This window comes from Ranitomeya variabilis, chromosome 2, assembly GCF_051348905.1.
Source record: "Ranitomeya variabilis isolate aRanVar5 chromosome 2, aRanVar5.hap1, whole genome shotgun sequence".
Taxonomy (NCBI): Eukaryota; Metazoa; Chordata; class Amphibia; order Anura; family Dendrobatidae; genus Ranitomeya; species Ranitomeya variabilis.
Genome location: NC_135233.1, coordinates 246990190 through 247015379, shown reverse-complemented (window position 1 = coordinate 247015379; position 25190 = coordinate 246990190). Strand labels below are relative to the sequence as shown.

Below are 25190 nucleotides of genomic sequence, written 5' to 3'. Positions count from 1 at the left end.
GTATGTGTTAAAGAGGGGGCCCACTGAGACTCTTTCGCCCGGGGCCCTCAAAAACCTGGAGCCGGCCCTGGCTTCACTGATTAACAACTTAAATTATGTATTATATTCTAGGTTCTTCAAAGTAGCCACCTTTTGCTTTGATGACTGCTTTGCACACTCTTGGCATTCTCTTGATGAGCTTTAAGAGGTAGTCACTGGAAATGGTCTTCCAACAATCTTGAAGGAGTTCCCAGAGATGCTTAGAACTTGTTGGCCCTTTTGCTTTCACTCTGCGGTCCAGCTCATCCCAAACCATCTCGATTTGGTTCAGGTCTGGTGACTGTGGAGGCCAGGTCATCTGGCGTAGCACCCCATCACTCTCCTTCTTGGTCAAATAGCCCTTACACAGCCTGGAGGTGTATTTGGGGTCATTGTCCTGTTGAAAATAAATGGTCCAACTAAACGCAAACCGGATGGAATAGCATGCCGCTGCAAGATGCAGTGGTAGCCATGCTGGTTCAGTATGCCTTCAATTTTGAATAAATCCCCAACAGTGTCACCAGCAAAGCACCACCCACACCATCACACCTCCTCCCCCATGCTTCACGGTGGGAACCAGGCAAAGACAAGGTGGTTGGAACCAAAGATCTCAAATTTGGACTCATCAGACCAAAGCACAGATTTCCACTGGTCTGATGTGCATTCCTTGTGTTCTTTAGCCCAAACAAGTCTCTTCTGCTTGTTGCCTGTCCTTAGCAGTGGTTTCCTAGCAGCTATTTTACCATGAAGGCCTGCTGCACAAAGTCTCCTCTTAACCGTTGTTGTAGAGATGTGTCTGCTGCTAGAACTCTGTTTGGCATTGACCTGGTCTCTAATCTGAGCTGCTGTTAACCTGCGATTTCTGAGGCTGGTGACTCGTATAAACTTATCCTCAGAAGCAGAGGTGACTCTTCCTTTCTTGGGGCGGTCCTCATGTGAGCCAGTTTCTTTGTAGCGCTTGATGGTTTTTGCAACTGCGCTTGGGGACACTTTCAAAGTTTTCCCAATTTTTCGGACTAACTGACCTTCATTTCTTAAAGTAATGATGGCCACTCGTTTTTCTTTACTTAGCTGCTTTTTTCTTGCCATAATACAAATTCTAACAGTCTATTCAGTAGGATTATCAGCTGTGTGTCCACCAGACTTCTGCTCAACACAACTGATGGTCCCAACCCCATTTATAAGGCAAGAAATCCCACTTATTGAACCTGACAGGGCACACCTGTGAAGTGAACACCATTCCCGGTGACTACCTCTTGAAGCTCATCAAGAGAATGGCAAGAGTGTGCAAAGCAGTCATCAAATCAAAAGGTGGCTACTTTGAAGAACCTAGAATGTAAGACATAATTTCAATTGTTTCACACTTTTTTGCTAAGTATATAATTCCACATGTGTTAATTCGTAGTTTTGATGCCTTCAGTGTAAATTTACAATTTTCATAGTCATGAAAATACAGAAAAATCTTTAAATGAGAAGGTGTGTCCAAACTTTTGGTCTGTACTGTACATATTCTAGAATACCCGATGCGTTAGAATCGGGCCACCATCTAGTATGTTATAAATGTCTGAGGGCTAAAAAGAAAAGTGTACGCTAGAAAAGGGGGAGACCACCAAAATATGTAAACCAATAAACTTTATTATAGAGTGCACACAGACCTACAACATATAAAAACATTTAAAAGCAGAATTGCACAATATACTCTGTAGGATGTAAATAACCCCTCCCCTCCTACTCATAATGTCAAATAATGAATATTAAAAGTTAGATAAGAGTGAGCTCCAACAGTCAGGTGGAATGCCCGTAACACAGATGCCGCTGGTAAGGATGACACCTGTATAATATAGGGTGTAAATCTGACTGAATAAACAGATATCTGCCAATAAATATAACTGTGGGACACCTCCACGTGTCTTTTAAGCAAACTGACCCATATTTGGCAAGTACCTATTGAACATGATCAATGCACAACCAAATAGAAGGTAGAAAAAGACAGTGTAGTCATACATTACTTTGTACGGCCAGAAGCAGCAAGTAGTCACGTGGTCCTATAGATCAAAGCTGGAGCAGGCAGTATGCGGCACAGGTAGAGAGCGGGGGGGGACGGGGCCCAAAGCCCAACGCGTGTCGCCACACAGAGGTGGCTTCGTCAGGAGCAGAGTAAGTATGTCTGAAGCGCACGGTACACATCTATATATATATGAACACAATTACAAACCAGAGTCAGCTGTGGACGTGCCAGCCGTGCAGGAGCGGAAACAGCCGGAAGTGGCAAACACCGGGTATGGATACACAATGCGCAGGCGCCAAACACCAATGAGGTCGGCACTACTGCGCACGCGCCGCAACGAAGAAGCCGGTATAAAGAAAAAACTCGCATCTGCGCAGAAACAAGCCCCGGAAGGAAGATTGTAAAGGTGGCCGTAGAGCTGTCAAAACGGCTAAACCTAATGCGTAGGCATCGAAAGAATCACAATGCGCGGCTAACAAACACAATGCGCATGCGTCAAGGAAAAAAAACCATAAGAACACAGAAAAAGGGCTCAGAAAGGATATTTATCTTGTACATAAATGTAAACACAGATTAGTGTGCAGGTGTCAACAAGATCTGCCCAATATAATTAAGGGACAAATGTTCATAAGGATGAAACTAGTACCTATCTGGGTATCAATATGCAGATGTCAGGTGTGAAGTCTTACAAATGTATTGACTCGCCAAAATGTAGAAAAAAGCAAGATAATTGCAAAAGACCCCACATATGTCAATCGAGGGTCTCACATACAAATGACAGTCATGGCTTATGAAATGATGCACCAATTCAGAATCTATATAACCCAACAACACCATGCTCCGAAACCAAGAGCCCTTGGTTTACAGACACATGGTATGTTGGGAATATGTATATTACTCATGAGTAATGAAGACATGATAGTGGATACACCCAATTAGCACGGCAAAAAACCAACAGAGTGATACGCTAGAACCCTATGAAATGACATGAATGGAAAAAACAATCATAATAAGATACAGCAGTAAACGACTTAAAGTTGTTTATAAAAGCCTGTAAATAATAAATCTTCATTCAACCCACGAGGGGACTGACTTTGGAGATCAAAAATCCATTTGGATTCACAGCGAAGGAGGGCTTGTACCGTGTTTCCACCCCTTATATTTGTATGAACAGATTCTAGGCCCATCACTTTGAAGGAGTCCACTTTCCCTCCATGTATGTCAAGGAAATGAGATGCCACTGAGGTGAGTATTTTATTTTTCTCACGATCTTTGGATGCTGTGGTGATGCTGGAGAGATGCTGTTGCATCCTCCTACGGAGTTCCTGGGTGGTCTGGCCAACATAAATTTTAGGGCACCCACAAAAAATTGCGTATACAATGTTCCGTGACCTGCAGGTAAAGAACTCCTTGGGTCGAATCTGAAAAGATAAAGTTGAAATTGAGTAGCCATCCTGAGCAATCATAAATTGACACACATTACAGCGCCCGCATGGATAGGAGCCAAATGTTTTTGTCCCCCGATTAAGTTTAATAGATGGTCGCTGGTAATGGCTACGACATAGATTGTCCCTTAGATTTTTAGCTCTTCTCGCTACCATGTTGGGAGATTTGGAGATGAAGGGCAAAATCTTCTTATCGTTTGCAAGAATGGCCCAATTGTTGGATAGTATATCACGGATGTCCGACCACTGGTTGTTAAAAGTGGTAATTAGAGGTAACGAGGAGAGAGGTTCACGTACCTTCTTAGTCAACAGACTTTGTCTCTCAGTGCCACGGGCATGTTGGTAAGCTTGCGAGATAATTCTACGAGGGTAGCTCCTGTTCTTGAAGCGCGTAGATAATTCTCTTGCCTGTGTCTCAAAATCCACATTTGAGCTGCAATTTCTCCTGAGACGGAGAAATTGGCCCCTTGGGATGCCCTTTTTTAAATGTCCAGGATGAAAACTATTAAAATGAAGTAAACTGTTGGTAGCAGTTGTCTTCCGAAACAGGCTACAATTGATGCACGAATCCTCAATAGATAGTTTAAGGTCCAGAAAGTCTATTGATGTATCTGAAATAACAGACGTAAGCTTGATGTTAAAGGCATTGTTGTTAAGATCACTAACAAAAAGTTTGCATTCATCTAGAGACCCAGTCCAAAGAAAGACAATGTCGTCAATGTAACGTTGCCACATTGTTACATGAGTTGTAAAAGACACATGCTTAAAGACCGTTTGCTCCTCCCACCATCCGAGAAAAAGGTTGGCGTATGATGGTGCACACCGTGCCCCCATAGCTGTGCCAGAGGTTTGTCTATAGTACTTCCTGTCGAAGACAAAATAGTTCTTATCTAAAATAAAGTGTAATAGTTCCAACAGGAAACTATCATGCACCATGTCTCTGTTGATATTTTTAGACAGGAAGTATCTCACCGCTTGTAGACCCAGCTGATGTGAAATGCTGGTATAGAGTGATTCTACATCGAGACCCACGATGTATATATTTGGGGGTAGGTGTATATTCTCGAGGAGCTGTATGAGATGTGACGAGTCTCTCGTGTAGGACACCAAAGATAGAACTAATGGTTGCAGATAGTGATCCACATAGATGCAGGGGCGTTCGAAAATGCTGCCGATGCCGGAGACAATAGGCCTACCTGGTGGTATAGTGAGAGATTTGTGCACTTTCGGAAGTACATAAAACGTCGGAATGATAGGCGTAGGAGTGGTCAAGAAATCCGCTTCCTTTTTCGTCACGATGTTCTCCTGGCGGGCCCTGTTAATAAGATGATCAATTTTAGCCTTGAAGAACTCCGTGGGATCAGAGGGTAGCAAAACATAACAGTCGGACCTCTGCAGCTGACGCAGTACTTCGCCCGTGTACATTTCATGGGGCCAAAGGACCACGTTGCCCCCTTTGTCAGCCTCCCGTATTACAAAGTTCTTATTGTTTTTTAAATTCTGGAGGGCCTTTCTTTCATTCATGCCAAAGTTATTATACCTATACGAAAGTGCACAAATCTCTCACTATACCACCAGGTAGGCCTATTGTCTCCGGCATCGGCAGCATTTTCGAACGCCCCTGCATCTATGTGGATCACTATCTGCAACCATTAGTTCTATCTTTGGTGTCCTACACGAGAGACTCGTCACATCTCATACAGCTCCTCGAGAATATACACCTACCCCCAAATATATACATCGTGGGTCTCGATGTAGAATCACTCTATACCAGCATTTCACATCAGCTGGGTCTACAAGCGGTGAGATACTTCCTGTCTAAAAATATCAACAGAGACATGGTGCATGATAGTTTCCTGTTGGAACTATTACACTTTATTTTAGATAAGAACTATTTTGTCTTCGACAGGAAGTACTATAGACAAACCTCTGGCACAGCTATGGGGGCACGGTGTGCACCATCATACGCCAACCTTTTTCTCGGATGGTGGGAGGAGCAAACGGTCTTTAAGCATGTGTCTTTTACAACTCATGTAACAATGTGGCAACGTTACATTGACGACATTGTCTTTCTTTGGACTGGGTCTCTAGATGAATGCAAACTTTTTGTTAGTGATCTTAACAACAATGCCTTTAACATCAAGCTTACGTCTGTTATTTCAGATACATCAATAGACTTTCTGGACCTTAAACTATCTATTGAGGATTCGTGCATCAATTGTAGCCTGTTTCGGAAGACAACTGCTACCAACAGTTTACTTCATTTTAATAGTTTTCATCCTGGACATTTAAAAAAGGGCATCCCAAGGGGCCAATTTCTCCGTCTCAGGAGAAATTGCAGCTCAAATGTGGATTTTGAGACACAGGCAAGAGAATTATCTACGCGCTTCAAGAACAGGAGCTACCCTCGTAGAATTATCTCGCAAGCTTACCAACATGCCCGTGGCACTGAGAGACAAAGTCTGTTGACTAAGAAGGTACGTGAACCTCTCTCCTCGTTACCTCTAATTACCACTTTTAACAACCAGTGGTCGGACATCCGTGATATACTATCCAACAATTGGGCCATTCTTGCAAACGATAAGAAGATTTTGCCCTTCATCTCCAAATCTCCCAACATGGTAGCGAGAAGAGCTAAAAATCTAAGGGACAATCTATGTCGTAGCCATTACCAGCGACCATCTATTAAACTTAATCGGGGGACAAAAACATTTGGCTCCTATCCATGCGGGCGCTGTAATGTGTGTCAATTTATGATTGCTCAGGATGGCTACTCAATTTCAACTTTATCTTTTCAGATTCGACCCAAGGAGTTCTTTACCTGCAGGTCACGGAACATTGTATACGCAATTTTTTGTGGGTGCCCTAAAATTTATGTTGGCCAGACCACCCAGGAACTCCGTAGGAGGATGCAACAGCATCTCTCCAGCATCACCACAGCATCCAAAGATCGTGAGAAAAATAAAATACTCACCTCAGTGGCATCTCATTTCCTTGACATACATGGAGGGAAAGTGGACTCCTTCAAAGTGATGGGCCTAGAATCTGTTCATACAAATATAAGGGGTGGAAACACGGTACAAGCCCTCCTTCGCTGTGAATCCAAATGGATTTTTGATCTCTCTCTTTTGTCTATTTATTGCAGTGGTTCTGTACGCTGTGGGATTGATCCCTTTTCTGTGGACTGTTAGTCCTTTAGATGGTGCCCTCCATACGTTGTTTAATGTCTGAGGGCTCATACAAGTGTCCAAGCACGGAAGATCCGCAGTTCTCCTGACCCGAGCGAGACAGCCTTATAGATATATATGAAGCTGTCACGTTCAGGTCTTGAGAGCAGCGAACAGTCCATGAAAAAAAACAAAGTCATGTCCTAGTTTGGTCTGAATGTCATCTGTGATGTGAATGGACAGCACAGTGGTAACATGGAGGCATCTGTGTGCGGCCTACGACCACTCGGGCCTCATTCAGACTTCCGCTTTTGTCGTGCCTCAAATACAACTAATTGAGTTTCAGAGTTTGCTTAGAGTTTCATAGTTTTTTTTAACTCACAAAAAAAAAGGTTCCTGCACATTCTTCTATCAGTTAGTGAAAAATGGATGGCACATAGATGACATCTGATTGAGGTCAGATTTTTTTCACAGACCCTTAGACTTTCATTGCCTATTTTGTTCCACCTCTTGGATCAATACCAGACAAGTCTCCATGATCATGGACATGTGTACAGCCCTATAGACTGTCATAGGAATATCTGAAAAACTGATGTTTTGAATAAGCCCTTAATCTGGACATGGCTTTCTGCTGTATTAGTAAAGGAAAAAAAAAAAAATGCAGTGCAGCTTTTGCTGGATAAGGGTACAATCAGGTAATCAACCAGGTAACATCTGCCACACTACCACATCAATTAACTTTGTTTTAGACAGAATTCACACATCCATGTTTTGCAGTGCATACTCAGATCTTGAAACACTGACCAGCTGCGAGGATCGCAATGGATCCATAAAAATCATATGGAATATGGTGGCTCTCTCTGGATCCGATTTTTTTGAGCACCCATCGACTTGAATGGACAAGTCTCATCACAAATACAGAACAGACTAGTGCATGCTACGTGGATAATTGGTCCTTGAAATAAGAATGTGACTACAGCCCCCAAGGGGCTCGGTGCGGTGTCACAGCCAAATGTCGCAGAGTGAGCAGCATGAGCGTAATAATCAGCAAACATGGCCACATCATATGATCACCTGTCCCTTCCCCATGGTACTATGGCGTCTGATACCGGCATCCTCCATCAGCAGTGAGGGGAGGGCGCCACCTACTGTCCTAAGGGAGCAAACACATGGCAGCTCTGCAGCAGGTGCGAGGGGAGAAGGGAATCGCCTTGTATGTCAGGCTCTGTGCACACAGACATGTTTTAGTTTGAGGCACTGTAAGATTATTTCCATGGTTCCTTGTTGCAGGTCCCATGTTCAGTGTTTTAGGCTTCAGGGAAAAAAAAACCTTCAGAAATTCACAGCGTTTCCTGAAGTCATTGATGCATGGAAAATGAAAAGCTGTGTGAACAGTGGCCTAATAGAGGACAAACTGCCATCATTCTCTACTGATGAGCAGATGCGAAACTACAACCCCCAGTATTCACAACAGCTTTCATCACCACGTGCTGGGAGTAGTAGTTTTACCCCAGACTACTGACACAGCATGCTGGGAGTAGTAGTTTTACCAGAGATTACTGACACAGCATGCTGGGAGTAGTAGTTTTACCAGAGATTACTGACACAGCATGCTGGGAGTAGTAGTTTTACCAGAGATTACTGACACAGCATGCTGGGAGTAGTAGTTTTACCAGAGATTACTGACACAGCATGCTGGGAGTAGTAGTTTTACCAGAGATTACTGACACAGCATGCTGGGAGTAGTAGATTTACCACAGATTACAGACAGGATGCTGGGAGTAGTAGTTTTACCACAGACTACTGACAGCATGTTGGGAGTAGTAGTTTTACCACAGACTACTGACAGCATGCTGGGAGTAGTAGTTTTACCACAGACTACTGACAGCATGCTGGGAGTAGTAGTTTTACCACAGACTACTGACAGCATGCTGGGAGTAGTAGTTTTACCACAGACTACTGACAGCATGCTGAGAGTAGTAGTTTTACCAGAGATTACTGACACAGCATGCTGGGAGTAGTAGTTTTACCTCAGATTACTGACACAGAATGCTGGGAGTAGTAGTATTACCAGGCTACTTACACAGCATGCTGAGAGTAGTAGTTTTACCAGAGATTATTGACACAGCAAGCTGGGAGTAGTAGTTTTACCACAGATTACAGACAGCATGCTGAGAGTAGTAGTTTTACCAGATTACAGACAGGATGCTGGGAGTAGTAGTTTTACCACAGATTACAGACAGCATGCTGGGAGTAGTAGATTTACCAGATTACAGACAGGATGCTGGGAGTAGTAGATTTACCAGATTACAGACAGGATGCTGGGAGTAGTAGATTTACCACAGATTACAGACAGGATGCTGGGAGTAGTAGATTTACCACAGATTACAGACAGGATGCTGGGAGTAGTAGATTTACCACAGATTACAGACAGGATGCTGGGAGTAGTAGATTTACCACAGATTACAGACAGGATGCTGGGAGTAGTAGATTTACCACAGATTACAGACAGGATGCTGGGAATAGTAGATTTACCACAGATTACAGACAGGATGCTGGGAGTAGTAGTTTTACCACAGATTACAGACAGGATGCTGGGAGTAGTAGATTTACCACAGATTACAGACAGGATGCTGGGAGTAGTAGATTTACCACAGATTACAGACAGGATGCTGGGAGTAGTAGATTTACCACAGATTACAGACAGGATGCTGGGAGTAGTAGATTTACCACAGATTACAGACAGGATGCTGGGAGTAGTAGTTTTACCACAGATTACAGACAGCATGCTGGGAGTAGTAGATTTACCAGATTACAGACAGGATGCTGGGAGTAGTAGATTTACCAGATTACAGACAGGATGCTGGGAGTAGTAGATTTACCACAGATTACAGACAGGATGCTGGGAGTAGTAGATTTACCACAGATTACAGACAGGATGCTGGGAGTAGTAGATTTACCACAGATTACAGACAGGATGCTGGGAGTAGTAGATTTACCACAGATTACAGACAGGATGCTGGGAGTAGTAGTTTTACCACAGATTACAGACAGGATGCTGGGAGTAGTAGATTTACCACAGATTACAGACAGGATGCTGGGAGTAGTAGATTTACCACAGATTACAGACAGGATGCTGGGAGTAGTAGATTTACCACAGATTACAGACAGGATGCTGGGAGTAGTAGATTTACCACAGATTACAGACAGGATGCTGGGAGTAGTAGTTTTACCACAGATTACAGACAGCATGCTGGGAGTAGTAGTTTTACCAGATTACAGACAGGATGCTGGGAGTAGTAGATTTACCACAGATTACAGACAGGATGCTGGGAGTAGTAGATTTACCACAGATTACAGACAGGATGCTGGGAGTAGTAGATTTACCACAGATTACAGACAGGATGCTGGGAGTAGTAGATTTACCACAGATTACAGACAGGATGCTGGGAGTAGTAGATTTACCACAGATTACAGACAGGATGCTGGGAGTAGTAGATTTACCACAGATTACAGACAGGATGCTGGGAGTAGTAGATTTACCACAGATTACAGACAGGATGCTGGGAGTAGTAGATTTACCACAAATTACAGACAGCATGCTGGGAGTAGTAGTTTTACCACAGATTACAGACAGCATGCTGGGAGTAGTAGTTTTACCAGATTACAGACAGGATGCTGGGAGTAGTAGATTTACCACAGATTACAGACAGGATGCTGGGAGTAGTAGATTTACCACAGATTACAGACAGGATGCTGGGAGTAGTAGATTTACCACAGATTACAGACAGGATGCTGGGAGTAGTAGATTTACCACAGATTACAGACAGGATGCTGGGAGTAGTAGATTTACCACAGATTACAGACAGGATGCTGGGAGTAGTAGATTTACCACAGATTACAGACAGGATGCTGGGAGTAGTAGATTTACCACAGATTACAGACAGGATGCTGGGAGTAGTAGTTTTACCACAGATTACAGACAGCATGCTGGGAGTAGTAGTTTTACCAGATTACAGACAGGATGCTGGGAGTAGTAGATTTACCACAGATTACAGACAGGATGCTGGGAGTAGTAGATTTACCACAGATTACAGACAGCATGCTGGGAGTAGTAGATTTACCACAGATTACAGACAGGATGCTGGGAGTAGTAGTTTTACCACAGATTACAGACAGCATGCTGGGAGTAGTAGTTTTACCAGATTACAGACAGGATGCTGGGAGTAGTAGATTTACCACAGATTACAGACAGGATGCTGGGAGTAGTAGATTTACCACAGATTACAGACAGCATGCTGGGAGTAGTAGATTTACCACAGATTACAGACAGGATGCTGGGAGTAGTAGATTTACCACAGATTACAGACAGGATGCTGGGAGTAGTAGATTTACCACAGATTACAGACAGGATGCTGGGAGTAGTAGATTTACCACAGATTACAGACAGGATGCTGGGAGTAGTAGATTTACCACAGATTACAGACAGGATGCTGGGAGTAGTAGATTTACCACAGATTACAGACAGCATGCTGGGAGTAGTAGATTTACCACAGATTACAGACAGGATGCTGGGAGTAGTAGATTTACCACAGATTACAGACAGCATGCTGGGAGTAGTAGTTTTACCAGATTACAGACAGGATGCTGGGAGTAGTAGATTTACCACAGATTACAGACAGGATGCTGGGAGTAGTAGATTTACCACAGATTACAGACAGGATGCTGGGAGTAGTAGATTTACCACAGATTACAGACAGCATGCTGGGAGTAGTAGATTTACCACAGATTACAGACAGCATGCTGGGAGTAGTAGATTTACCACAGATTACAGACAGCATGCTGGGAGTAGTAGTTTTACCAGATTACAGACAGGATGCTGGGAGTAGTAGATTTACCACAGATTACAGACAGCATGCTGGGAGTAGTAGATTTACCACAGATTACAGACAGCATGCTGGGAGTAGTAGATTTACCACAGATTACAGACAGGATGCTGGGAGTAGTAGATTTACCACAGATTACAGACAGCATGCTGGGAGTAGTAGTTTTACCAGATTACAGACAGGATGCTGGGAGTAGTAGATTTACCACAGATTACAGACAGGATGCTGGGAGTAGTAGATTTACCACAGATTACAGACAGGATGCTGGGAGTAGTAGATTTACCACAGATTACAGACAGCATGCTGGGAGTAGTAGATTTACCACAGATTACAGACAGCATGCTGGGAGTAGTAGATTTACCACAGATTACAGACAGCATGCTGGGAGTAGTAGTTTTACCAGATTACAGACAGCATGCTGGGAGTAGTAGATTTACCACAGATTACAGACAGCATGCTGGGAGTAGTAGATTTACCACAGATTACAGACAGCATGCTGGGAGTAGTAGTTTTACCAGATTACAGACAGGATGCTGGGAGTAGTAGATTTACCACAGATTACAGACTGGATGCTGGGAGTAGTAGATTTACCACAGATTACAGACAGGATGCTGGGAGTAGTAGATTTACCACAGATTACAGACAGGATGCTGGGAGTAGTAGATTTACCACAGATTACAGACAGGATGCTGGGAGTAGTAGATTTACCACAGATTACAGACAGGATGCTGGGAGTAGTAGTTTTACCACAGATTACAGACAGCATGCTGGGAGTAGTAGTTTTACCAGATTACAGACAGGATGCTGGGAGTAGTAGATTTACCACAGATTACAGACAGGATGCTGGGAGTAGTAGATTTACCACAGATTACAGACAGGATGCTGGGAGTAGTAGATTTACCACAGATTACAGACAGGATGCTGGGAGTAGTAGATTTACCACAGATTACAGACAGGATGCTGGGAGTAGTAGATTTACCACAGATTACAGACAGGATGCTGGGAGTAGTAGATTTACCACAGATTACAGACAGGATGCTGGGAGTAGTAGATTTACCACAGATTACAGACAGCATGCTGGGAGTAGTAGTTTTACCAGATTACAGACAGGATGCTGGGAGTAGTAGATTTACCACAGATTACAGACAGGATGCTGGGAGTAGTAGATTTACCACAGATTACAGACAGGATGCTGGGAGTAGTAGATTTACCACAGATTACAGACAGCATGCTGGGAGTAGTAGATTTACCACAGATTACAGACAGGATGCTGGGAGTAGTAGAATTACCAGATTACAGACAGGATGCTGGGAGTAGTAGATTTACCACAGATTACAGACAGCATGCTGGGAGTAGTAGATTTACCACAGATTACAGACAGCATGCTGGGAGTAGTAGTTTTACCAGATTACAGACAGGATGCTGGGAGTAGTAGATTTACCACAGATTACAGACAGCATGCTGGGAGTAGTAGATTTACCACAGATTACAGACAGCATGCTGGGAGTAGTAGTTTTACCAGATTACAGACAGGATGCTGGGAGTAGTAGATTTACCACAGATTACAGACAGGATGCTGGGAGTAGTAGATTTACCACAGATTACAGACAGGATGCTGGGAGTAGTAGATTTACCACAGATTACAGACAGGATGCTGGGAGTAGTAGATTTACCACAGATTACAGACAGGATGCTGGGAGTAGTAGATTTACCACAGATTACAGACAGGATGCTGGGAGTAGTAGATTTACCACAGATTACAGACAGGATGCTGGGAGTAGTAGATTTACCACAGATTACAGACAGGATGCTGGGAGTAGTAGATTTACCACAGATTACAGACAGGATGCTGGGAGTAGTAGATTTACCACAGATTACAGACAGGATGCTGGGAGTAGTAGATTTACCACAGATTACAGACAGGATGCTGGGAGTAGTAGATTTACCACAGATTACAGACAGCATGCTGGGAGTAGTAGATTTACCACAGATTACAGACAGGATGCTGGGAGTAGTAGATTTACCACAGATTACAGACAGCATGCTGGGAGTAGTAGATTTACCACAGATTACAGACAGGATGCTGGGAGTAGTAGATTTACCACAGATTACAGACAGGATGCTGGGAGTAGTAGATTTACCACAGATTACAGACAGGATGCTGGGAGTTGTTTTATCACGTATTATCATCACTTACATAGCCATAATTGGAGTAGTGGTTTTTACCAGAAATTACTGCCTCAGGATGCTGGGAGTAGAATATTATATCTATGTCTCTGCTGTGTAATTGATATGTAATGAAGGACGACACTTTTACATCCGACCAAATCCACAGCTTCGCGCCTAACCTGCCGCCTGAGCACAAGCCCCGCCCCTACCACCTGGACGCCCCTCCCTTCCCTCACGTGTAGCTCCGCCCCTCCCTTCCCTCACCTGGTAGCTCCGCCCTCCCCTCACCTGCTAGCTCCGCCCCTCGGTCCCCAGTGTCCGCCGAGGCTTCCAGCGGCTCCGGTGCCGGTGAGTCCCGTTCGCCTCACAGCCGCGTCTCTCAGGTCTGTGCCTATAGACAGAGAATAAGGGCAATGGGAAACACTGTACACGGATGTAACTGGGGCCAGCAATAGCCTGTAGTCAGGCAGTGGCCATCGTTGCCATTAATTCTGGTATTTATCTGTTATAATAACATACAAACTAATTATTATAAACTATATTTCATATTTTACGATACTGTATAATGCAATGATTCCATTTCTATTATTTGGATCACTATTTGTTTCCATGATGTAGTAACCCTATAATTATAGTAGCGGACGCTGGCTATTGTCGTGCACATCCCCTCCCCCGCAGCGTGTACAGCTACGGTCACACAGCATTTTTTCTGCGGTTTTTTTTTCTGCATGAGAGATGCGGTCAACGGCCATAAATGTGAAATATAAATTCTACACATTTTTTTTTTTAAAGGCAATAAACTGCAAGGAAATAACCACATTCTAGAAGTCTCATTTATTTGGCTGTACCTGTTTTTTCCCCACACATCCGCAGCACGTCGGCTTTTTCTTGTGTGACGTGTTTTATGTGCGGGCTCACTTGAATTAGATGAGGAAAATCTTCATATAAGACGATGCAGATAAGTCTTTATTGTTTCCGAGCCGGAAGCGCGGTATAGACGAATGTAATCCAATGACAGTGTCATTAGTAGTGATGAGCGAGCGCTCGCTGACCGTCCTCATGCAATAACGAATCTGGCCCTGAACGTCCACAATGCATTAGTGGGTGCACTGGTTGCCTTCACATCTGGGTGTGGGCCCTAGAGGGGTCAAAAAGGGCCCGTATGGAAAAGGACAACACTGTTAGGCTATGTGCACACGCTGCGGATTTCGCTGGGTCCGCAGCAGTTTCCCATGCGTTTACAGTATAATGTAAACCTATGGGAAACGAAATCCGCAGTGCACACGCTGCGGAAAAAAACGCACGGAAACGCAGCGGTTTACATTCCGCAGCAGGTCAATTCTTTGTGCGGATTCCGCTGCGGGTTTACACCTGCTCCAATAGAAAACCGCAGGTGTAAAACCGCAGGGGAATCCGCAATAGAGACCGCGATAAATCCGCAGGAAAAACCGCAGTGGTTTTGCACTGCGGATTTATCAAATCCGCTGCGGAAAATTCCGCAATGGAATCTGCAGCGTGGGCACATGGCCTTAGACACCTTATCGGGGGCCTTTTTTTGTAAATGAGGCATTGGCTTCAGCCACGTGTCAATTTAAAGGGTGCAATATAAAGGGTAAAATACCTGACAAATCTGCAGCATTTGTGTTTTGTGTTTTTTTTTTTTTTGCACTTTTTGATTTAGAAAAGTGAAATTGGCGGTGTATTTTAACTTCTGTACCTATTTCGTTCGGCTTCCCATTGCAGATTTTGGTCAAGATCCAGCATGGATTTGTGGAAAAATCCATCACGTGTGGACCTGGTGTGAGGTGGGGCACCCTCCTCCCCAGCCCCAAAAGGCAGATATGGTGGAGCTATCACTTTATTGCCCCCATACACATTAGATGATTCAATGCATATAACATTTAGGCTATGTGCACACGAATCCGCACAAGTTTTTTTCGCATTTTCCACGGTTTTTGCGCATTTTTTTTTTGCAGATTTTTCGCATTTTTTCCGGAGCTTCCCCAATTGAATAATATAGAGGGATAAACGCGAAAAATCTGCTAAATTAATGAACATGCTGCGTTTTTTCCGCAATGCATTTTTTTGCGGAAAAAAAACGCAACATGTGCACAAAAATTGCGGATTGCATTCTAACTATAGGATGCTTAATGGATGTGTTTTTTTGCGGTTTTATCGCGTTTTTATAGCAAAAAAATCGTGTAAAATCCTGAACGTGTGCACACAGCCTTAAAATAAAGTAAAGTTTTTTTCTGGCCTTTCTGTCACACAGCCATGTACAGCTGATAACAGGGAGCAATAGAGGGCAATAATAGCTTTGAACTTCCAGGTGTATTATGGCTCAGTAGTGGGATCAGATTTCTGTAAAGTTTGTGAGAAAGTTGGCGACTGGTCAAATGTCTGTAGCTGTGGAGACGATCTGTGCACAAACACACGCACAACGGTGAGAGATTAGACCAACGGCACAATAGTCAGCTACTTCTCTGTTCTCCAGGATCATGTCTTCAAAGGAGGACGGGGACAGGTCTGCCCTGGGGACATCCAGACATGTGCAAGGTGAGTGTAAAGGAAGGGCCGCCACTGACCTCTGAATAACACGGCCACCGGCCGTAACATTGCCCCCCTCAAATTTAATTTTACATTTCTTCATTCCCCGTCTTTCAAGAGCCATAACCTTATTTAGTTTATTCTTCCACTGACATTGCAGTATGAGCACTTGTATTTTGCAGGGTGAGATGTTGTTTTGGATGACACATTTCATAGTTACTATACAATAAAATAAATCAAGACTAAGACTGAAAAAATGCTGTTGTCTTTTTTTCCTAATGTTCATTATGATTCCCCAGGTCAGTGTAAGGCGATACCAAATCTTATAGTTTTGTTTTTTTTTTGTTTAGTTTTCCCACCTTCAAAGAATAGAGGTGTGTAATTTTTATCATAGGTACACTTCACCTGTGAGAGACAGAATGTAAAAATGAATAACAGAAAATCACGTTGTATGATTTTTACATAATTAATTTGCATTTTATTGCATGAAATAAGTGTTTGATACAATAGAAAAACACAACTTAATATTTGTAGAGAAGCCTTTGTTTGCAATTACAGAGAGTAAACGTTTCCTGTAGTTCTTGACCAAGTTTGCACACACTGCAGCAGGAATGTTGGCCCACTCCTCCATACAGATCTTCTCCACATCTTTCAAGTTTCGGGGGCAACATTGAGTTTCGGCTTCCTGCAAAGATTTTCTATTGGGTTCAGGTCTGGAGACTGGCTGGGCCGCTCCAAGACCTTGAAATGCTTCTTATGGAGACACTCCTTAGTTGTCCTAGCTGTGTGTTTCGGGTCATTGTCATTTTGGAAGACACAGCCACGACCCATCTTCAATGCTCTACAGGGAAAAGGAGGTTCTTGGCCAAAATCTTGCAATACATGACTCCATCCATCCTCCCTTCAATACAGTGAAGTCATCCTGTCCCCTTTGCAGAAAAACACTCCCAGAGTATGATGTTTCCCCCACCATGCTTCACAGTTGGGATGGTGTTTTGGGGGTTGTACTCATTCTTCCTACAAACACGGCAAGTGGAGTTGATACCAAAAATTTCTATTTTGGTCTCATCTGACCACATGTCCTTCACCCATGCCTCCTCTGGATCATTCAGATGGTCATTGTGGGAACTTCAAACGTGCCTGGACATCTGCTGGTGTGATCAGGGGACCTTGTGTGCCCTGCAGGATTTTAATCCATGACAGCGTAGTGTGTTACAAATGGTAATGTTTGAGACTGTGGTCCCAGCTCTCTTCAGGTCATTGACCAGGTCCTCTCGTGTAGTTCTGGGCTGATTCCTGACCTTTCTCAGAATCATTCTTACCCCATGAGGCAAGATCATGCATGGAGCTGCAGACCGAGGAAGATTGACAGTCGTCTTGTGTTCCTTCCATTTTCTAATAATTGTGCCAACAGTTATTACCGTACCTTCTCACCAAGCTGCTTGCCCATTGTCCTGCAGTCCATCCCAGCCTTGTGCAGGTCTACAATTTTGTCCCTGGTGTCATTAGACAACTCTTTGGCCTTGGCCATGGTGGAGAGGATAGAGTGTGATTGATTGTGTGGACAGTATACCACCAGTTGGAGGACATGCAGATGCCGTGTTAAAATGACGTATCCTCATACATTCGCATGTCCTGCGTACCCAATGTTAAAGATAAGTACACAGGACGCATGCAGAAGTAGGCGGACCTAAATGGAAGAAGTGCGGAAGTGAGCGGAGCTTCAGGGAGGAAGTACGCAGCCGTCTGCAAAGCCCCGGTACGCAAGTGTGAAAGTAGCATTACAAAAAAACTAACAGGTCTGTGACAACCAGAATTCTTGATGGTTGGTAGGTGATCAAATACTTATTTCATGCAATAAAATTACATTTAATTATGTAGAAATCATACAATGTGATTTTCTGTTTTTTTTTATTTCTGATTCTGCCTCTCACAGTGAAGTGTACCTACGATAAAAATTACAGACCTCTCCATTCTTTGTAGGTGGGAAAACTTGCAAATTCGCAACATATCAAATACGCATTTTCTCACTGTATGTACAGTATATCTATATGTAATTTTTTTTATATATGTCTGCATATGTATAATATAAATTTGATCACTGTCTTATATTTAGTGTTTAAAAACATTTGGAGCTTTGTAAAAAAAAAAAATAAATTCTTTGTTGCCATAACCTTATTTTTCTGCCGATGGAACTTTGTGAGGACTGTTTCTTACATAATAATTTGTAGTTTTTAATGGTGACATTTTGGTGTACATACGATGTTTAGTTCACTTTTATACCATTTTTTTGAATACAAGATGACTGAAAACCTCCAATTCCATAGTTTCATTTTTTTATTTTTTAATTCTTGTGCACACATTGCAGATTTGCCTGGGAAATTTTTTGCGCAGATTCTGCATCTCTAGGCAGAAAACGCAGGTAAAAATCCGTTCGGATTTGATGCATTTTAGATGCGGATTTTCATGCGGTTTTTTTCATGCGGATTTGTATGCGTTTTTGAAAGCTAAATAAAGATCTATTACTGAAAAAAAAGAATTGTGATGTATTTTCTTGTCCAACCTCTTCATTTACATACTCCTTTGAAGAATAATGTTTACACACACAGATAGATAATAGATAGATATATAGAAGATAGAAACAGTACAGCCCAAAAGTTTGGACACACCTTCTCATTTAAAGATTTTTCTGTATTTTCATGACTATGAAAATTGTACATTCACACTGAAGGGGTCAAAACTATGAATTAACACATGTGGAATTATATACTTAACAAAAAAGTGTGAAACAACTGAAATTATGTCTTACATTCTAGGTTCTTCAAAGTAGCCACCTTTTGCTTTGATGACTGCTTTGCACACTCTTGGCATTCTCTTTATGAGCTTCAAGAGGTAGTCACCGGGAAAGGTTTTCCAATAATCTTGAAGGAGTTCCCAGAGATGCTTAGCACTTGTTGGCCCGTTTACCTTCACTCTGCGGTCCAGCTCACCCCAAACCATCTCGATTGGGTTCAGGTCTGGTGACTGTGGAGGCCAGGTCATCTGGCGTAGCACCACATCACTCTCCTTCTTGGTCAAATAGCCCTTACACAGCCTGGAGGTGTGTTTGGGGTCATTGTCCTGTTGAAAAATAAATGATGGTCCAACTAAACACAAAACGGATGGAATAAGTTTATCCGAGTCACCAGCCACAGAAATCGCAGGTCAACAGCAGCTCAGATTAGAGACCAGGTCAATGCCACACAGAGTTCTAGCAGCAGACACATCTCTACAACAACTGTTAAGAGGAGACTTTGTGCAGCAGGCCTTCATGGTAAAATAGCTGCTAGGAAACCACTGCTAAGGACAGGCAACAAGCAGAAGAGACTTGTTTGGGCTAAAGAACACAAGGAATGGACATTAGACCAGTGGAAATCTGTGCTTTGGTCTGATGAGTCCAAATTTGAGATCTTTGGTTCCAACCACCGTGTCTTTGTGCGATTCAGAAAAGGTGAACGGATGGACTCTACATGCCTGGTTCCCACCGTAAAGCATGGAGGAGGAGGTGTAATGGTGTGGGGGTGCTTTGCTGGTGACACTGTTGGGGATTTATTCAAAATTGAAGGCATACTGAACCAGCATGGCTACCACGGCATCTTGCAGCGGCATGCTATTCCATCCGTTTTGTGTTTAGTTGGACCATCATTTATTTTTCAACAGGACAATGACCCCAAACACACCTCCAGGCTGTGTAAGGGCTATTTGACCAAGAAGGAGAGTGATGGGGTTCTACGCCAGATGACCTGGCCTCCACAGTCACCAGACCTGAACCCAATCGAGATGGTTTGGGGTGAGCTGGACCGCAGAGTGAAGGTAAACGGGCCAACAAGTGCTAAGCATCTCTGGGAGCTCCTTCAAGATTGTTGGAAAACCTTTCCCGGTGACTACCTCTTGAAGCTCATCAAGAGAATGCCAAGAGTGTGCAAAGCAGTCATCAAAGCAAAAGGTGGCTACTTTGAAGAACCTAGAATATAAGACATAATTTCAGTTGTTTCACACTTTTTTGTTAAGTATATAATTCCACATGTGTTAATTCATAGTTTTGATGCCTTCAGTGTGAATGTACAATTTTCATAGTCATGAAAATACAGAAAAATCTTTAAATGAGAAGGTGTGTCCAAACTTTTGGTCTGTACTGTATATAGATAGATAATAGATGGATATATAAATAAATAATAGGTAGATAGATAATACCAAGCCCGATGTTTAGTATAAACATAATAAAATAGTACATAAAGAGTTAAATAAAGACACACACACACTAGCAAAATCTAAGCGCAATATCTGTTTAATTTATAAAACAAATTGAAGAAAAAAAAATGGTGTGAGCTCCCGCGCAATTTTCTGCCAAGGGCCAATGTTTATAGCCTGGGAAGGGGTTAATACCCATGGATCTTCCCAGGCTATGAATATCAGCCCGCAGCTGTATATTTAACCTTTACTGGCTATTAAAATAGGGGGACCCCCCCAAAAAAAAACGACGTGGGGTCCCCCTATAATTACTAGCCAGAAAAGGCTATGCAGACAGCTGTGGGCTGATATGATATTGATAGCCTAGGAAGGGACCATTGATATTGCCCCCCGGCTACAAAACACCAACACTCAGCCGCCCCAGGAATGACACGTCTGTAAGATGCGCCAATTCTGGCACTTAGACTCTCTCTTCCCACTACCCTGTAGCCGTGGTGGCATATGGGGTAATAGGGGGTTAATGTCAACTTTGAATTGTAAGGTGACATCAAGCCGGCTTAGTAATGGAGAGGCGTCAATAAGACACCTATCCATTACTAATCCTATAGTTATTAGTTAATGGGTTAAATAAACACACACACATGCAGAATAAAGTATTTTAATGAAATGAAACACCACACAGTTTTGCCATCTTTATTTTTCTGCCAATCCATGCGACGCCCTCGATCTCCTGGTAAAAAAGTAAAAAAAATAAACCAACACAAATGCTCCCTGGTCCGACGCAGTCCATTTAATAACGAGTGTCCCACGACGATCTCCACTATAGAGCTGTCATATCAAGAGATATGACTGCTCTATAGGCCTCCAGTGACACACTATAGTAAATATAAACCTAGCACTCATCTTAAATGCTTAGGAGAATTTATTGCAGTACACAGAAAACATTTCGGTTCATACGGAACCTTCTTCAGTTACTACAACAGTAAACAAAATATATGCAGCATAATGTAGCAAGATAATTAAACAAAACAAAAAAAGTATATACATTGCAAGAGACATTGGTCAATGAAAGATATTTCATAAATAGCAGTGAGTCCTCATCAACATGCTCATTACAGGTATTACCGTACCTCTATTTCTTTATCTTCTATTGAGAGCGGCACGACGCACAACATCTATTAACGGCTGTTACCACTCCATTTACAGCCTCTTGTACCTCACGTTACGGTCTTCCGTTGTAAGTATTACTTCGCCATATACTCCCTATCACTTGCGTTACTCTCGTTTGACCATATTTCTCTCCATAGATAAGGTGAAACATACAATATCTCTCATTAGAGAGTCACGCATCTTACATGCTCAGCACAGCACGGTACGTGTTACTTATTCTATGTGGGTACTCCATTTCACTTTTGCGTCTCATAGTATGTCAAATTTGTTCTAAACACCTCACAGGCAGGATTGTGTGGCGTTCTTGGCTAGGACTCACTGCTATTTATGAAATATCTTTCATTGACCAATGTCTCTTGCAATGTATATACTTTTTTTTGTTTTGTTTAATTATATTGCTACATTATGCTGCATATATTTTGTTTATTGTTGTAATAACTGAAGAAGGTTCCGTATGAACTGAAACGTTTTCTATGTACTGCAATAAGTGCTAGGTTTATATTTACTATACCTACGGTCTGGGAACCTAACTTTAGCACCACCCCATAGTTGTGCTCACGGTGTTTATATCCAGTAACACACTGACAGGAGACAATGGCTCCTGCAGTGTTATCACTGAAGGTTCAATGGGCTCTCACTTTACAGCACTGCTGCATGAGAATTTTCCCACGCCGCCGTGCCGCAAGTGACAGTATGAACTGTGCACTCACAGCGGCGGAGGGATATAGTGCGGAATGATACCTTCCGTCATTGTATCCCAGAGCCCCTGGAGAGCAGTCGCATCTGCCGATGTGACAGCTCTCCACGGGAGATCGTCGTGGGACACTCACTATTAAGTGGATTACATCGGATCAGGGAGTACTGTTGGTTTATTGTTTTTAACTTTTTTACAGGTGATCGAGGGCTTCGGGGATCAGCTATATGGTGAGTCTGTACTGTATGTTGCATGTACTGTATGTCTATATGTACAGTGCCTTGCGAAAGTATCCGGCCCCCTGGAACTTTTCAACCTTTTCCCACATATCATGCTTCAAACATAAAGATACCAAATGTAAATTTTTCGTGAAGAATCAAAAACAAGGGGAACACAATTGTGAAGTTGAACGAAATTTATTGATTATTTAAAATTTTTGTGGAAATTCAAAAACTGAAAAGTGGGGCGTGCAATATTATTCGGCCCCTTTAACTTAATGCTTTGTTGCGCCACCTTTTGCTGCGATTACAGCTGCAAGTGACTTGGGGTATGTCTCTATCAGTTTTGTACATCGAGAGACTGAAATTCTTGCCCATTCTTCCTTGGCAAACAGCTCGAGCTCAGTGAGGTTTGATGGAGATCGTTTGTGAACAGCAGTTTTCAGCTCTTTCCACAGACTCTCGATTGGATTGAGGTCTGGACTTTGACTTGGCCATTCTAACACCTGGATACGTTTATTTGGGAACCATTCCATTGTAGATTTTGCTTTATGTTTGGGATCATTGTCTTGTTGGAAGGTTGGAAGACAAATCTCTGTCCCAGTTTCAGGTCTTTTGCAGACTCCAACAGGTTTTCTTCAAGAATGGTCCTGTATTTGGCTCCATCGATCTTCCCAACAATTTTAACCATCTTCCCTGTCCCTGCTGAAGAAAAGCAGGCCCAAACCATGATGCTGCCACCACCATGCTTGACAGTGGGGATGGTGTGTTCAGAGTGTTGAGCTGTGTTGCCTTTACACCAAACATATCGTTTGGCATTGTTGCCAAAAAGTTTGATTTTGGTTTCATCTGACCAGAGCACCTTCTTCTACATGTTTGGTGTGTCTCCCAGGTGGCTTGTTGCAAACTTTAAGCAACACTATTTATGGATATCTTTGAGAAATGGCTTTCTTCTTGCCACTCTTCCATAAAGGCCAGATTTGTGCAGTGTACGACTGATTGTTGTCCTATAGACAGACTGTCCCACCTCAGCTGTAGATCTCTGCAGTTCATCCAGAGTGATCATGGGCCTCTTGGCTGCATCTCTGATCAGTCTTCTCCTTGTTTGAGATGAAAGTTTAGAGGGACGGCCGGGTCTTGGTAGATTTGCAGTGGTACGATACTCCTTCCATTTCAATATGATCGCTTGCACAGTGCTCCTTGGGATGTTTAAAGTTTTGGAAATCATTTTGTATCCAAATCCGGCTTTAAACTTCTCCACAACAGTATCACGGACCTGCCTGTTGTGTTCCTTGTTCTTCATGATGCTTTCTGTGCTTCAAACAGAACCCTGAAACTATCACAGTTAACTGCCACCTGAAGAAGACGGAACTATTCCGTTGAAACGCGTTGTGGAAATATTAAATGAAGACTTTTTAATACCAGCTGAACTGTGTCGGTTGCTCTCAATATGACTGGTCCATTTTTACTTCATCCAATTTCACTTAGCCTAACTTTGATAACAATTTCACATAGACGAACAATGTTACTACACTGCGGATTTGATGCAATTCTGCACGTCCAAAAACGCTGTGAATCCGCAACATGTGCACATAGCCTTAATGGAGCATTACACACTTTTCCCATTGAAGCCAGTAGGCTGTCCATGTATTGTATGTGTGCTGGGATTTTCTGAGTGAGACATGGTCTTTGTAGTTGCTCACTGTTAACTCCGCTCCACTTCCTCAAGGAGGCTCTGTTGCAATTTCCATCATTTTCCCGGACAAGAAGCTACTTTATTTTTTATTTTAAAATGTATTTATTAACTATGTTTTTTAATATACTTTAGATGTATCTCGTGCCTGGGACAGTCTTTTAGAAGCCAAACATGTGGTAAGTAAAACTACTTTAAAGTTGAGTAATTTATTTACTAATTTGGTATATAAAGGACTCTCTGCTCTGGATTATCTCTTGACAATAGGCTGATCACAAACTGTCTTCCTGCAAGAGACCCCAGCAATCAGCTGTGAGAAAACCTGGCAGCAAGGGTTCAGTTTTACTGTATGCCGGAAGCTGTGGGAGAGCAAAGCGTAGCCTTTCTCATCTTGTTGGCTACCTATGCAGAGCACTGGAGTTGAGATGAGTTTGTCATCGGCAGCTGTGCTTTACTTAGGCTGCAACCTATATGGCAAAGCTCACTTTATCATACTAAGAGCTTTGTTATCTCTGCTGCCTTTTTAGAGTACAGTAGCTGAGATGAAATATATAATTGGTACTCCTTAATAATCAGAAATCAAACAAATGTATAAAAATCATAAATGTTTCATTGTGGTATACAACTACAATAAAAAAAAAAAGTAAAAGTTAATTAAAATCAAGATGCAATGAAAGCAAGGGGAGCTTGATGAAAGACATAAAATAATGAAGATAAGAAGACAATACAAAGGGTATCCACCGGATGGCAGAATACTACCAAGGAATGATGTATATGCACATATGTATATCCACAGACTTCATTACAATTCAGGTTTCAAGGTTAAAGCTATAGAAAATGTGTGCAATGTTCTGCATACAATTAAATCAATAGTAAAGAGATAAAGATGCATTATAGTCAGACATTCCAATAATAAAAAATAGAATGCATCACCACATCGGCCTC

At 42.6% G+C, this 25190-nt stretch overlaps 2 protein-coding genes across 3 annotated transcripts in view; one reads left to right on the top strand and one right to left on the bottom strand.

Annotated features, from left to right (window-relative positions):
* Positions 1 to 13889, bottom strand: part of GPSM1 (G protein signaling modulator 1) — a 347209-nt gene extending 333320 nt beyond the window's left edge. Inside the window, exon 1 of one of the 2 annotated variants that reach the window (XM_077284466.1) lies at positions 13722 to 13889. Coding sequence is in view for 1 of the 2 variants with exons in the window: in XM_077284465.1 (XP_077140580.1) it covers positions 13722 to 13729 (8 nt within the window). In the remaining variant the exon portion in view is untranslated. The remainder of the gene's footprint in view (positions 1 to 13721) is intronic. The other variant, XM_077284465.1, reaches the window with a different exon arrangement.
* Positions 13890 to 14019: 130 nt separating this feature from the next.
* CCDC187 (coiled-coil domain containing 187) overlaps positions 14020 to 25190 on the top strand; it is a 115786-nt gene continuing 104615 nt past the window's right edge. The window contains exons 1-3 of the mRNA XM_077284416.1: positions 14020 to 14041; positions 16188 to 16249; positions 24381 to 24424. Of these exons, the coding sequence (XP_077140531.1) occupies positions 16192 to 16249; positions 24381 to 24424 (102 nt within the window). The 5' untranslated portion in view covers positions 14020 to 14041; positions 16188 to 16191. The remainder of the gene's footprint in view (positions 14042 to 16187; positions 16250 to 24380; positions 24425 to 25190) is intronic.